This window comes from Takifugu rubripes, chromosome 19 (assembly GCF_901000725.2).
Source record: "Takifugu rubripes chromosome 19, fTakRub1.2, whole genome shotgun sequence".
Classification (NCBI taxonomy): domain Eukaryota; kingdom Metazoa; phylum Chordata; class Actinopteri; order Tetraodontiformes; family Tetraodontidae; genus Takifugu; species Takifugu rubripes.
Window position 1 is genome coordinate 7,527,233 of NC_042303.1, and position 12,889 is coordinate 7,540,121.

The window sequence follows — 12,889 nt, forward strand, 5'->3', positions numbered from 1 at the left end:
GCAAATATTATTCTACTCTGCAGTCAGCAATCATCTCTGCTGTAAACACGTGTTTTAACAATAATGAGTCGTCTTACAGACTGTGTGACGGCGCATACTCGCACACTTTCACACAACACACCTACCAACAACCTTCAAAAAAACAATGCACAACAGTTTCAATGAAATCTTTATTTGCAAACACAACCAACACCAAACAAGTATGATTGGTCTTCCCATGACAACAGCTCACCTATAATTTCCTTTTGACAGGGTCACCCATCTCCCTTCAAAACCCAAACTCGTCAATCATGACATCATTTGTGGTGGACACCTGCTTCTCTTCGTTTATGCACACATGTAAACGCTCCATTAAGAAGGGTTTAAAACAACAACATTCTGATTAAGCTTTGGTTGTGCCCATCTGTGAAGTCTGTTGGCCCTGTTGGAGCTGCTGGATCTTCACATTCATGACTTCAAGGACAGCTAGAAAACACAACACAACATACATGAGGAATATATTAAGCCTAGATGCATTTTCAGTATAAGAATTACATTGTGACCCTGCAAAAGCACAGCAGTAAGAAGATGCATAGATTATGTTAAACAACTACAGTCAAATGAAAAATGAACACATCATTTGAACACTGCAATATGGAGATACTTTGCATGATTTCAGTTGCACGTGTAATATAAATTTTTATGCTTTGAAACCATATTTTGACACAATCCCATCATAGGTCAAAGTCTACACTGCACTTAAAATGCGATAAAGAGCAAAATTAATTGTTCATGCACATCCAACCATTTGTCAATTGACAGAAGGTAAGTAAATATTCATGATGTAACTGGAAATTAGACCATTCTGAGAATTTAAGCCAGGCTTACCTTGTTTCATTGCATGCTTTTCTTGAAGTACTGGTTGAATTTTTTCTATCTGCTTTGTAAGGAATTCAATTTTGCGTTTAAAGAATGCTTTTGAATCTTTCACATTCTGCAGAGAAGGAAAAACAAGTTCACCGAATATTCCACAAATTTTGTCATTCAATTCAAAAGTTTATCATGTAAATATAGTTACCTTTTCAACGTAATATCCTGTCCCCACATCTACTAAAACATTTTCCACATCATTTAATGATCCAGGAACATACATCTAAGAAGAAAAGTCAAGGAGTTATTTTTAAATTAAATTTAACAATAGGCAAGAGAATTACAGGTTGTGTGTAAAATAATATAAAGGATACAGAGCTGGTAAGTGGCACAAGCAATTCTTTTCCTGCATGAGAGAGGAAAAAATTTAGGAGGGGGGATTAATATCACAAACATCAATCTGACTTTAAGATCCATCATCTAAGAGTTAGTGGGGCAGATACCTAAAAACACCACCAGGTTCACTCACCTTTATTGTTTTCGTTTAGGACGTTTAAACTGTCCTTTGCATCAACAAACTTGTTCTGGCTAACTTTGAGCTGACCTATTGAAGACGTTAGGAACTCAATATCCTGCAAAGAGGAACATTGTTTTAAAAAAAAGCAAAACAAAAGCTGGCTCATAGTAATTCTGCAGCGATCACACAAATGGCACAAATCAACCCTGTCAGAATAGAATGATTTGTATTCCTTACTGAACACACTTTCATAATATATGACAAAAAAGCCCTCATCAAACAGTTCAAGTTGTGTATATGTGTTTCTGATGAGACAAGGGCAAAATAATGCCTCCATGTCTCGTTAATTTAATATACTAGCATTATTTGATAGCTAGCGGCTACACGGTTAGCATCACATGTGATAGCCGGCTAGCAAACACGTTCTCTAAATTATCGATTCTCCTAAATACATATATCAAACCGCAGAACTAATTTACAATTAAATTTCTCTGTAACCTGTTCAAGTTGATTTTTCAGTCCTTCTAACTGAGGGAGAGAAAGGTCTGCGAGATTCACCGCCATGTTGAAATCGAGACGCACAAATGATCATTAACCACTTCCGGGGGAGGATGCCGCTAATGTGCATCGCGCCGCCCAGTGGCGAGATGGCGTAACTGCACCGTCAAAGTAACGTTCGAACTTTATAGCGAAATAATGGAAGCATTTATTTACAACACCCGCAACTGAAACGCTGTAGTTTCACGGATAAAATATTTTAAAGCTAATTTAAGTGAAATCTAATCAGTTGTGTAGTTAGTAAGTTTCTTAGAATTTGCAATGTTTTAATAAATGTGAATGCACAGATTTCATGCATGAGAATAAAATTTATTTCAAAAAATGTTCTCATCAACAGAATAAAATTTGTAAATGTTAAAAATAACAATAATAAAGGAAGATGATTAAAAACCAAACACACTCTAGTAAGTGCAAACGCTTTAAGACTTAAATAGAATCCTGGAACATTGTCCTGTTTCCAGAGGTGCTTAAGGTCATCAGCATCCTCTCCCCTACTGCAGGTGGACTGGTAATCCGTACACCACAGGTGCCGCTCCTATGAGGTGCTTCAGGTGTGTGGCCTGGCGTGATGAGCCCATATAAGCCAGGAGAGGAGCTCCAGACCCAGCAGCAAACCAGGCTTCCAAAAGAGCTTTTGTGAACCGGTCGATATCTCGGTCTGTCACGTCCCACAAGTTTCCCAGCACAAATGGACTGATAAAGTAAGAAAGAGATTGATTCACGTCACTCTTTAACACAAACAAAGCAAATAAATGTGCTTGAGGAGACATCCCACCATCCGGCCATGAGGTAGTTAAGAATGATGCCCTGTCCTTCCTGTTCACCGCGCACTGCCAGCGCGGCGCTGCTGCAGCCAAACAGCAGGGAGGCAGCTCTCATCTGCCGTTTCAGGACCCCTTGGCTGTCGAGGAATCGTGCACCAGCCCCGTGCCCCACGTAACTGCCCCCCAGGGTGATAAGAGAACGAAGGAAAATTTACATGAAGCATTACATCTTATGGTGTTAGAGCACTTCATTTAAGAAAGCGCTCTATGCTTAGTAAATATTGAACATCAGAATGTGAAACCATGACTAAAACCACTCACATGTACAAATCTTTAGAGGCAACAGCTTCTTCCAGCTGACCCGAGTCAGGAGTGACTCCACACACACCCTCCCACTCCGGTTTACTTTAAAAACACAAGTAATAAAGTCACTGAGACTCTCAGTTCACGGCAGGAACAGCTGAACCAGGACTCGCGTCTCACCTGCTGAACCACTCCTTAAACCGATCCTGAGAGTTTCCCAAGTTGGCATCGGGGTCGAGCACATAAAACGCCCGCTCTGCGTCCACGCCCTTTTTCAGGAGGGACTGAGAGTCGGCTTCTTTTTGAATGCAGAGTCCGATAAGGGAGTGCAGAGACGGCATCCGGCTGACTGAGTGGGGCTTCAGCATGGACGTGCTCTCCCATGGCAGCTTCTGAAGGTACTGCAGAGCAAACCAGACACCGGGCCATTTATATCAAAGGCCCATTACAGATGCATCCTAAAGAGAGGTGATGAAGCAAACCTTGTCTAGGATGAGAACAACATGACCACGAGGCTCCTCTCTGTCTGCGAGCTGAGACGCAGCTGTGTGAAGGAGATGGTCGCACTGGGTGTCCCACTGCGGGGAAACCCCCAGACCAAATCTTCTGAGGTCATCTTGAGAGAGCAGCGACGACGCAGACAGGAGGGGCTGCAAACACACTTAAAAACTTTAATGGACTGCAGCTGTGGAGATCCCCCCCCCCCCCGGCCCCAAGGCAGAAAGACAAACACACCTTCAATGTGTCCTCATCAACTTTCACCCCCTTTGCTGACAAGGACCTGCAGAGGTGCTGAGCGTGTTTGGACAGCTCAGGATTTGAAGAAAGAGGCAGAAGCAAGCTCCTCCAGCACCCCAGCAATTCCTCCATCTCCTTTAACAGCCTCTGAAACACGGTGGACAAGAGACTCCCGCGTCAGTGCTGGACTCTTCCTCTAACAAAGCCCTCGTCAGCACTCACCTCAACCTGAGAGTCCAGCGCTCTGCGCCCTTCCCACCATTTGGCCTTTTCGGACACGCAGCTCACAACCTTCTGTTTGGCCAGGATCTCATCCATTTCCTGCACCATCCAACTGACGGGACGCTGCAGCAACAGAGAAACAGTCGCTGGTGCTATAGGACGTGTAATGCTGTAATCTCCTCCTCCTCCTCTTCCTCCTTACCTGCTGTTTTGAGGTGGGGATGTGAACGGTGATCGGTGCGGATCCCTTCTCAAAACGGGACAGCATGACGCTGTCGCCCATCTTTCCCGGTTTTACTCCGAGTACAGACATGACGCACACGGTTACGCCTTCACCGGGAGAGGAAGGCAACATTTAATTAAAGCTATTCGTATGAGAAATAAAAGCGCACGGTCTCAACCCTCCCCAGTTCTGTTAAGCTTAAAGAGCTCGGGGACATTTTACGTGTGTTGACAGAGGCTTAATTCACGCTTTGCTTTGAGATCAGGGCATTGTTGAGTGTTTCACCTGGAGGAATGTGCTGAGTCAGCTGCGTAAACTCTCGACAGTGGCTCCCGGGGAAGGTAGATGAGTCAGCGGTTGGGAAGGAGAAGATGTCCTCCAGCTGCAACAACATCTGCTCTGTAGCGTCCTTACAGTCCTTTGGACTCTTTTCATCCAGCGTCAGAGACTCCATCTTGCCTGCGAGTTCACTGGATGCTTTTCTCAACTTCCTGGAAACAGCATCACTTAGTGACACACTGGGCCATCGGATGGCGAAGATGGATTCTAGCAGATGTTAGCAGCAAATCCCGATGTGCTCTTACTTCAGACAACTGGTTAGATGTCGGATGGTGCGATGGCGACTTGTGATCCCTATAGAATGTGCGTGTAGCATCGCTGTAGTCACGGGGTCCTGCTGGCCCGTTGATAAAGCCAAAAGAGAAGAAAGGGTGGTGTAGATGGAGGGAGATGGGACGTGCACAAACGACAACCAGGCAGAGCGCAGCAGCGACTGCACATCTTCCAGAGTTAGATTGTCTGAGGACAGAAAGTTTTACAGTCAGAAAATTAGAAATCGGACGGCCAAAATATTGGTTACATATGTAATTCCCCAAATTATAAGTCAAGGTTATCGGACGTGGTTGCGGTAATCGGATCACCATGGCGGCTGCAGCGGAGTGACGTCCCACCTGGTCTGCTGTCTGAATGGGACGGGCGCGTTTGTGGACCTTCTCTCAGATCTCTGGGCCTCAGTTCAGATAAGTCGTCTCTATCCAAGTCACAACAGATATCCCTCCGCAAGACCTCAAAATCCACATCTGCAGAAAGGAAATTACCTCTGGTCAAAGATCGTTAGACAACAGTTATTACAGCACACAGATTCAACACCTGAATATTGTGTTGATTTTTCTGCTCCTCGTCCCTCCACACACACAAAATACTGACCAATGTTATCGGCTGAGGCAGGGTTGGTTTCGGTGTCTGATGTTCTAAGCTGTTCGACACTGATGTCGAGGGCGTCTGGGATTTCCTCGTCGATGGTCCTCATTTTGTCTGGCTCTTCCAGTGAATCTCCCTCCGTCTTGGTCGGATCCCTCCGGCCTCGCCCTCTCCTTGTCGAGGCTGCCCTGCAGGTGAGGGACTCGTCGTCCTCAGAGGAGCTGGCTCGAGGCACCGCTGTGCTCTTCTTACTTCCTCTGGTCTGTCTTTGGGGCAGAACTTTCTCTGCAGGTGGATCCTGGGTCATTTTAGTGTTTGGGACAGCTCTTTGTGTAGATCTTTTTTGTGTTTTTTGTTTTGGTGATGTCTGTGTAGTTGCTTCTGTGTCGCTCTCATCACTAAACTCCACCTAAGAGAAATTTAACAAAGACATTTTTTTTATTTTTTTTTTAAAAACAAGGATTTTTAAAACCCAAAGTCCACCGTGGTTAGTTCTCTACCTTGAAACGAGATTTCTTTGTGCGTCTGGGAGCAGCGGGCACGGGTCTGACTTTATCTTGATCTGGCGACGACTCTTCGTACACATGAAACTGCAGCTTTGATGCCGTCCTTGGTGCTTTCTGCACAAGGGTTTGGCCTTTCGCCCTTTGAACCGGAGTACAGGTCACTGTTGGAACCACAGTGTTGAAGTCAAAAAAGTCCTTCCGGTCAGTCTTCGACTTCACCGCCACTGGAGTCATGGCGACCAGGCCCTTTGTTTTGGCTATAGAGCTTGGAATGTTTGTCTTGGGCTTGACACCTTTAGTTTTCTTTGCCTCCTTTGTTTTAGCCGGGATTTTGCTGGCCTCTCTGGGTTTAATTAGCAATGCTGGAGGCGGACTCTTCGGTTCTTCTGACATCAGCACTCCTGCTTTGGGCGGATTCCAATTCCAAGCGTTTGAGAAGAGCTCTTCTGGGCTGCAGCCCTTTTTATCTGCCATGCTGATCAAAGTCAGTATCGCTTTGGTGGCTGTTAGACCTGCTTTCACAGGTCTTAAGGCAGGAGACGGTGTGGCATTAACGAATGCTAAACCAGCCTCCAGTAAATTCCACACACCGCTGACCTTCTTCTGTCTTGGGTCCAGTCCAGACAGAACCATGCACAGATACACACGGCTCACCACATCCTCCATCAGGGCGGGTTTAGCTACACTCTTGTTGGTGCCGCAGGCAGTGAAGAGTTTAGCCAATTTTGCCCCGAGCTTTGTCGAAACACTCTTACAGCGAGCGAGTGTTGCCGACCGGAGTTTCAAACTGGCTTTGACTTCGTTAGGATCCAGTTGTAGAATCAGATCGGCCTGCACAGCTGCCCAGCGAGCTGTGGCGCGGCCCAGGCAGGGCTCAGCGCAGCAGGGGCACAGACAGTTGGAGTCGTGTGCCAGGGACGACAGCCAGCGGCGAGGCTGAGCTTTGAGGGGAGGGGAGCTGGTTGGATCTTTCACTACGGGTTCTTTGGGGAGCCATCTCGTAGTCAGAATTCCTTTACAATCATCATCCAAGTTAGGAAGTGGAGACTGGGGCTTCTGTGCCGGGCGCCCCTTCCGTGGTTTGATTTTGACCTCGGCCTTTTTCACCTGATCGGAAAAATCTACAGGAGCAGTAAAGAAGAGTAACACATTCAGGGATTATTAAACATTTCAACTAAAGACAGGATATTAAGGCCTATTTAACCAGGTGGAATTGTACATTTGACAAACCTGTGCAGATCTCCAGAAGGTTTCTGACTTTGTCCAAATCGATGGCGCTTTCTTCTCTCTCCCCCTGCATCAGCTCCAACTCAGCTTTCAACACCAGCAGTTCTGCACATCTTAAAACACCACAAAAACAATACATTTAACCTCTGCTAATTTTAACAACACACACACACACACCAGAGTGCATTAATGTTCAAATTATCAGAGAACCATTTCTTCAACCCTTTTTGCATTTTAATCCGCAACTATATTAATTTGCTGTGCGTACTGGCTTGGTGCTTGAAGCTTGATGGCCAGCTTGAGAGCTTCAAGACACTGGAGTCTGGCATCGTTGATGGCACCGCAGCTGCTCCTCAGAGCAACCATCTTCATAGAGCAGCTCAACAATTCTGCAAGAAGCTGCCACTTCAGCACCAGGTTGTCTCCTGTTCGTGGATAAATAGGCAAATAGATAAATCAGCATCGTAACAGCAGTGCAACTGTAAAACCAACTGGGACTAAACAATACATTACAAATATATTGTTATATTAACATGTGTAATTTAAGTGTTGTTCTATATTTTATTTGCTTACATCTGGGACAAGTTTACCTTGGCCAATGAAACGCATCTCTGAGCTGCCACCATGAGATCCATACAGGCCTTTCCCAACTAAAGTGACCAAGAGGCTGCAGAGAAGCTTCAGACTTTCATACAGGGCAGTGTCCGGGCTGTTTAGACCTGTGAGAAAATCCATCAACTCCACTCTTGAAAAGTTCAAACAGAGAAGCAAAAAACGTGGCTCATACTAACCATGCTGATTGATGGCGCGCCGCTGGGCTTCTGGTAATGCACTTGTGTCCAGACTCAGATAGAAGCTGCAGGTCTGGAGGGTCAGAGCACGTAACATGTACCAGCTCTTTGACTGCCTCTGTTCATTCGCTTCTTTCAGCACTGCACACAGGAAAGGCATCCCACGATCCACCTGACGTTTGGGCAAAAGGGACTTTCGATTAGGGAAAGGGGAAGAACCGAACAGTGCAGCAACAGCATCTGAGGCGGATGTTAATTACTTGTCCTGTGATGTAGTAGTACTGAGCTTTCAACAGAATGACAAACATAGATAAAGAGGAAGGTTCCTCTGCAGATTCTGTACTCAGAAGATGTTCTGCTTGCTGCAGCTGGGCCTGAAAGTACACAAATAGGCCAAAAAGACTTAGAAAAACAAGAAGAAAAAAAAAAAGTATGACTCAGGGCTTTTATTCTAAATCATTTGTGCGTTACCATTGCAAGCTCGGGGGATCCCATATCCAGCAGGATACTGGATGTCTGACAGAGGGAACTGGCACATCTCTGAGCATCACCAAGCTGACGTGAAAGTCCAGCCACAAGTTGGTATGCTTCCAAGGCCTTCAGGGGCTGAAGAACAACAGTAGCTGATAATTATAATAATCATTAAAGGCTTAATGATGACCAAGATGATCACTAAGACTCAAAACATAATGGGTTACTGTACAAATCTCTATGAAAATAATACAATTAAGGTCAACTAAAAATGTCCTTATGCTGAACTTCTGCGCTGTGGTCACGTATTTGGTGATGAACAAGAACAGCACAAAGGTTTCTACACAAGCAGAAGCAGCAGGATTCTCTGTTACCTTTCCCATGAGTCTGAAGAGAGCTGCCATCACAGCAATAGAGTGACAGGTCTGCTTGGCATTTCGCACATTCGGCCGGTCGCGACAGTTCAGGAGAGCGGACCACTCATCGAGGGCACGATCCAAAGGTTTATTTAAACCTTAAAAAGGAAAAAAAATGTATTTTCTTTTTAAACTGCAGGATTGAATATTGTTCTTTTGATTTGCCCAACCATCACAGTGGGAATGTACATTATCGTATGATGTCTAGAATTATTTTTATTTTTTTTTACTATTCTCTGCAGCCAGGTTGAAATGAAGGCCCTCGTAGACCATCGTGCTCTCTTCCGTCTTCTGCTTGTCTTCGTAATCAAAATCATTGGTTCCAATAGGATTGGCAACACCCTGAGTCTGCCCAAGCAACTCTCGCTGTTTGTCCCTTTCAATAGCCTGGAAGAATAGTATTTTGTATATGTATGTGTAAACATGAAAATGAACCATTTTAGTTCACTAACAGTAAATCATAAATTAAAACCTATGCAGGACATTGTGGCTTATTTTGAAATAGCTCACATTATGGAGCGTCTTTTCAAGGTTGCAGATGTAGTGCCACAGTAAAGCATGGGCCTTGTCATCCTTCAGCCTGTCAGCATTCTCTGGAGTCTCTGCTTCTCCTTCCAGTAGCCGAAGAGCTTCATGGGTAAAATCAAGCGCTGTGCTGTATGGTTACAAATGAAGAACATAGATGCTGTAGCGCTCGAAGAGACCAGACAAAAAATATATATATACTGTATGTTTAAAGTAGACCGCCTCCCCATGTAAATTACATAGGAAAAGTTCTTACCAGTCAGTCTGTTCACTAAAGTCCTGGTAAACCACAACTTGAGCCATCTCACAGAGGTAAACGGCTCTCAGGTGGCTGTGGGAGCTCTCCTCGTGGCAGATCTCCAAGAGATCACAGAGAGTATTGTAACGCTCTTGGGCCGTGTCACCAACAGCCTCCTTATATGCACGGAGCTCCTCCTCCAACAGGCAAAGCATTACTTTCTCATCTGGGACATCCGGACCAAAGCCGTCACGTAAGGTCCTGTTCCGGGGCGGGATGGGGGCAACAGCTGTTAATTTTCCTTTCCACTCAAATATCGTGACATTTCTAAATGAATGGTTTCACGTGACAACAACAACAACAACAACAACAAAAAACCCTTTGAGCTTCAAAACCTGTATTTACCTGAGACGAAGATCCTCCTCTGAGGTGCGAGCAGCGTCAATTTTTGTTTTCACCCACAACGAGACCGGTTCGGCCATATGAGCAGTGATATTGTCCCCCAAAGCTTTCAGCCATTGGATCACCCAATCCAGTGCTCGCTCAAGCTGACCTACTCGCCGAGACGTCTGCACGGCCAGCATGAAAGGACGGCTCAACTGAACATTCAAAAGACAAGAGGAGTGGAGTCTTGAGACAAAATTGCTGACCGCTTAATGTAAAGTAAGGTCAGCTCTTAAATATTCATACGTATTCGAGAAAAGAAAAAAGCTTACCCGTTCAACGGAGAGAGACATAGGACAGGTCCTGCAGAGATCCTTACAGAGGATCTCAACTAGTGAGAAGGCCTGGTCGTAAAGACGGCGGTTAAACAAGCCACAGGCCAAGTTGCTCACAGCGATCACTGTCAAAAGGACGGTGACAAAGTAAAAAACCCACGACTGCTTCAATGTGAGAGTAATGAAAAGTGAAACACTCACCTGCTTTTATGAGAAGGTTTTCATTTGAGAGTTTATGGAGCTCCGTCATCATGAGTCCAGCTGTGGCCTGGCAGTAGAGCATCACTCTGCCCAGCGTCTCACTGTCCTCCAGCTGAAAACCAACACATCACACAGCTGGCCTGAGCACTCCGATGCATTCAATTGATGTTATTGAGCGGTACTTTATCACAACTAAACACTTCATGAAAGTAGCCTCACCTGTGATGCGAGCAGGCTCTCATAAGCAAACACAAAACCTTGATAGATGTTGATGCACAGGGTCTGTTGGAGTCTGCTCCTCTCAGCCTGACACAATGAGTTCTGTAAAGAAACCACAACAATGTGCATAATTTTCATTGAACGAGCTTTTCTAAGACTAATGAATCAATAGATTTCCTGCTCAATAGGTACACTTGCCTTTTTCATTGTCTTTAATAGACATTCTTGATGCTCCTCAAGAAAAGAAAACCAGGCCAGCAGCACAGGTCCGCTTAATTGCTTGCCATGGCCACTTTCAACGGCCCACACCACAAGTCTGCATCCCTCCAAAACTAATTGAGCTTCTTTGTCTCCCAGATCAGATGAGAGAGCCCTCAAGATCCTTGCACACTCTGTCAAAGGCTGTCCACCGTCTCCACCAGTCTTCAGTGAAAAATGAATTTTAATTGCCCATTTTCCAAGTGCTACTGCAGCAAAATAGCAGTCAGCACAGTCCCTGACCTTGGTTTCAAACTCATTGACCAAGGTGCCAGCCAGAGTGTAGTGACTGGCCTTACAAAGGGCCTTTATTACAATCTGCACCATTTCAGAGACAACGTACACACTTGACATCTCAGTGGGTTCCTTTGCTCCGTCGTGACCCCGACCATCAGATGCGCATCGACTGAAAACTGTGTGCATTTCCTTTACAAGAAAAGTAGCATCATCCTGGGTAATTGATCCACAACCGCTCTCAAATTCAGTGATCGCATCTTCTGTGTATATGGAAATTTTGGACACAGAGGGGCTTCCACTTTCTGTGTCCAGCAACAGAAGAAAGCTCAACGCTTGCACCTGGCAGTGTAATTTCTCACGAGCATTCGCAATCTTCTCGTGTTTGGAGGCTGACAGCCCGTTCCAGAGCACAGAGAAGCAGCTCCGCACAAGGACACAATAGTCCTCCCCCTATTTACAACACAAGAAGGAGTTAATACAACATGATTAGTCACAACATAAAAAAGTTCATTCTACTAAACATATGCTGTCAGGGGTTACTGTCAAGTCAAACATTAACAGGAAAAATGATTTTTAATGCAGGACACTGGACCAACCTGATTGCGTTTTTTGGTTATACTATGAAACTAAATAAAATCAATCCTACCTGCTGGGCTGGGATCAGCCTGCTGTGAAGTAGCCCGGCTACGTGGCTGCACAAATGATGAGCTTCAAGCGAGCTTAGCTTCTTGACAATGTGGAATATGATCTTCTCCATGTACAGAGGAGTGCTCTGAGCCACAAGTGCGGATGAGACGTCATAGCCGTGCAGGGAAACCTGGACCAGTTGCACCAAGTGGACAACATGGTCCGGGTCCGGGGACCCAACTCCAAGCTGATGGTTACAGGCTCTGATGACTCTGTCACACAGAGTGCGACCTTGAAGACCAGGGCCATTCTTTACATAACTCTGAAGAAAGACACAAGTCTTTACAAATCGAAAGGAATACACACGCACGCAAATGTAAGCACATGGCACGTAGGCCTAACTAAAATACCTTGGGAATTGTCACTTTTAAATGGATTCGTGAATAAACTAACCTCCAATTCTTGACGCAAACGGTCGGTCTCTTCCACAGACCCGGTCTGCTTGATGTATTCGTCTACTTTTAAACACTTCATTCCAACAGCTTTAGAAAACGCTTTTGCAATTTAATCCATGTTAATTAGAAAAGAAAAAAACAACAGCGGTTTAGTTAGCAAACAGCGGTCAACTTAACGTAAACGAACTTATGGAAGGCAATGCGACTTGACCAATGAAACACACCGTTACTATAACGCTTTTCTTTGAACCAGGCAAATGGCGTACGATCTACGAGCCATACAAAATTAGTACTAAGTTAAAGTCGAAAAAACTTTCGGCATCTACTGACTAAAACACCGCGCACTCTTTTTGAACACCGTCTGTTAACCAATCAGATAATACTTCCGTCTTAATACGGAAATGCAGGGATTTATGGGTAATGAGGTCGTTTATTGTCGTGCGAGCCAAATATAACTGGATATGACTTTGAACAAATGAAGGATTAATCAATGAACTAAATCAAATACGGGAAAAATACAATATTCAAGATACTAAATCTACAAAGATAACTACTACAACAGTCAGAAACAACCTCATACAAAATCATGAAGTAGGGCAAAGGTATACACTTGCTGACAACCTGA

General features: G+C 44.8%; 2 protein-coding genes across 4 annotated transcripts; both read right to left on the bottom strand.

Moving 5' to 3' along the window:
- Positions 1–152: 152 nt before the first annotated feature.
- On the bottom strand, positions 153–1,990 carry pfdn5 (prefoldin 5). The gene is made up of 6 exons (XM_003973107.3): positions 1,865–1,990; positions 1,379–1,481; positions 1,224–1,255; positions 1,058–1,132; positions 868–973; positions 153–465 (listed from the first exon to the last, which is right to left on the bottom strand). The coding sequence occupies exons 1-6, from the start codon at positions 1,928–1,930 to the stop codon at positions 383–385; spliced, it is 465 nt and encodes a 154-aa protein (XP_003973156.1). The 5' UTR covers positions 1,931–1,990; the 3' UTR covers positions 153–382.
- A 222-nt stretch (positions 1,991–2,212) lies between these two features.
- espl1 (extra spindle pole bodies like 1, separase) lies at positions 2,213–12,647 on the bottom strand. 3 transcript variants are annotated; one of them, XM_029826402.1, is made up of 31 exons: positions 12,489–12,647; positions 12,263–12,351; positions 11,829–12,131; positions 10,886–11,632; positions 10,688–10,789; positions 10,469–10,580; positions 10,265–10,392; positions 9,954–10,147; positions 9,567–9,809; positions 9,296–9,440; positions 9,016–9,172; positions 8,744–8,883; positions 8,370–8,504; positions 8,159–8,272; positions 7,899–8,070; positions 7,698–7,826; positions 7,376–7,532; positions 7,111–7,220; positions 5,875–7,001; positions 5,381–5,783; positions 5,095–5,253; positions 4,759–4,972; positions 4,460–4,665; positions 4,154–4,281; positions 3,952–4,074; positions 3,727–3,876; positions 3,474–3,641; positions 3,172–3,392; positions 3,010–3,093; positions 2,700–2,864; positions 2,213–2,617 (listed from the first exon to the last, which is right to left on the bottom strand). In XM_029826402.1, exons 2-31 carry the CDS (start codon positions 12,341–12,343, stop codon positions 2,416–2,418), a joined length of 6,519 nt encoding a protein of 2,172 aa, XP_029682262.1. In that variant the 5' UTR covers positions 12,344–12,351; positions 12,489–12,647; the 3' UTR covers positions 2,213–2,415. The 3 variants fall into 3 exon arrangements, with proteins under 3 accessions (XP_029682262.1, XP_029682261.1, XP_029682264.1); XM_029826401.1 differs by having other exon boundaries at positions 12,263–12,363; XM_029826404.1 differs by having other exon boundaries at positions 5,125–5,253; positions 12,263–12,647.
- Between the last annotated feature and the right edge of the window lie 242 nt (positions 12,648–12,889).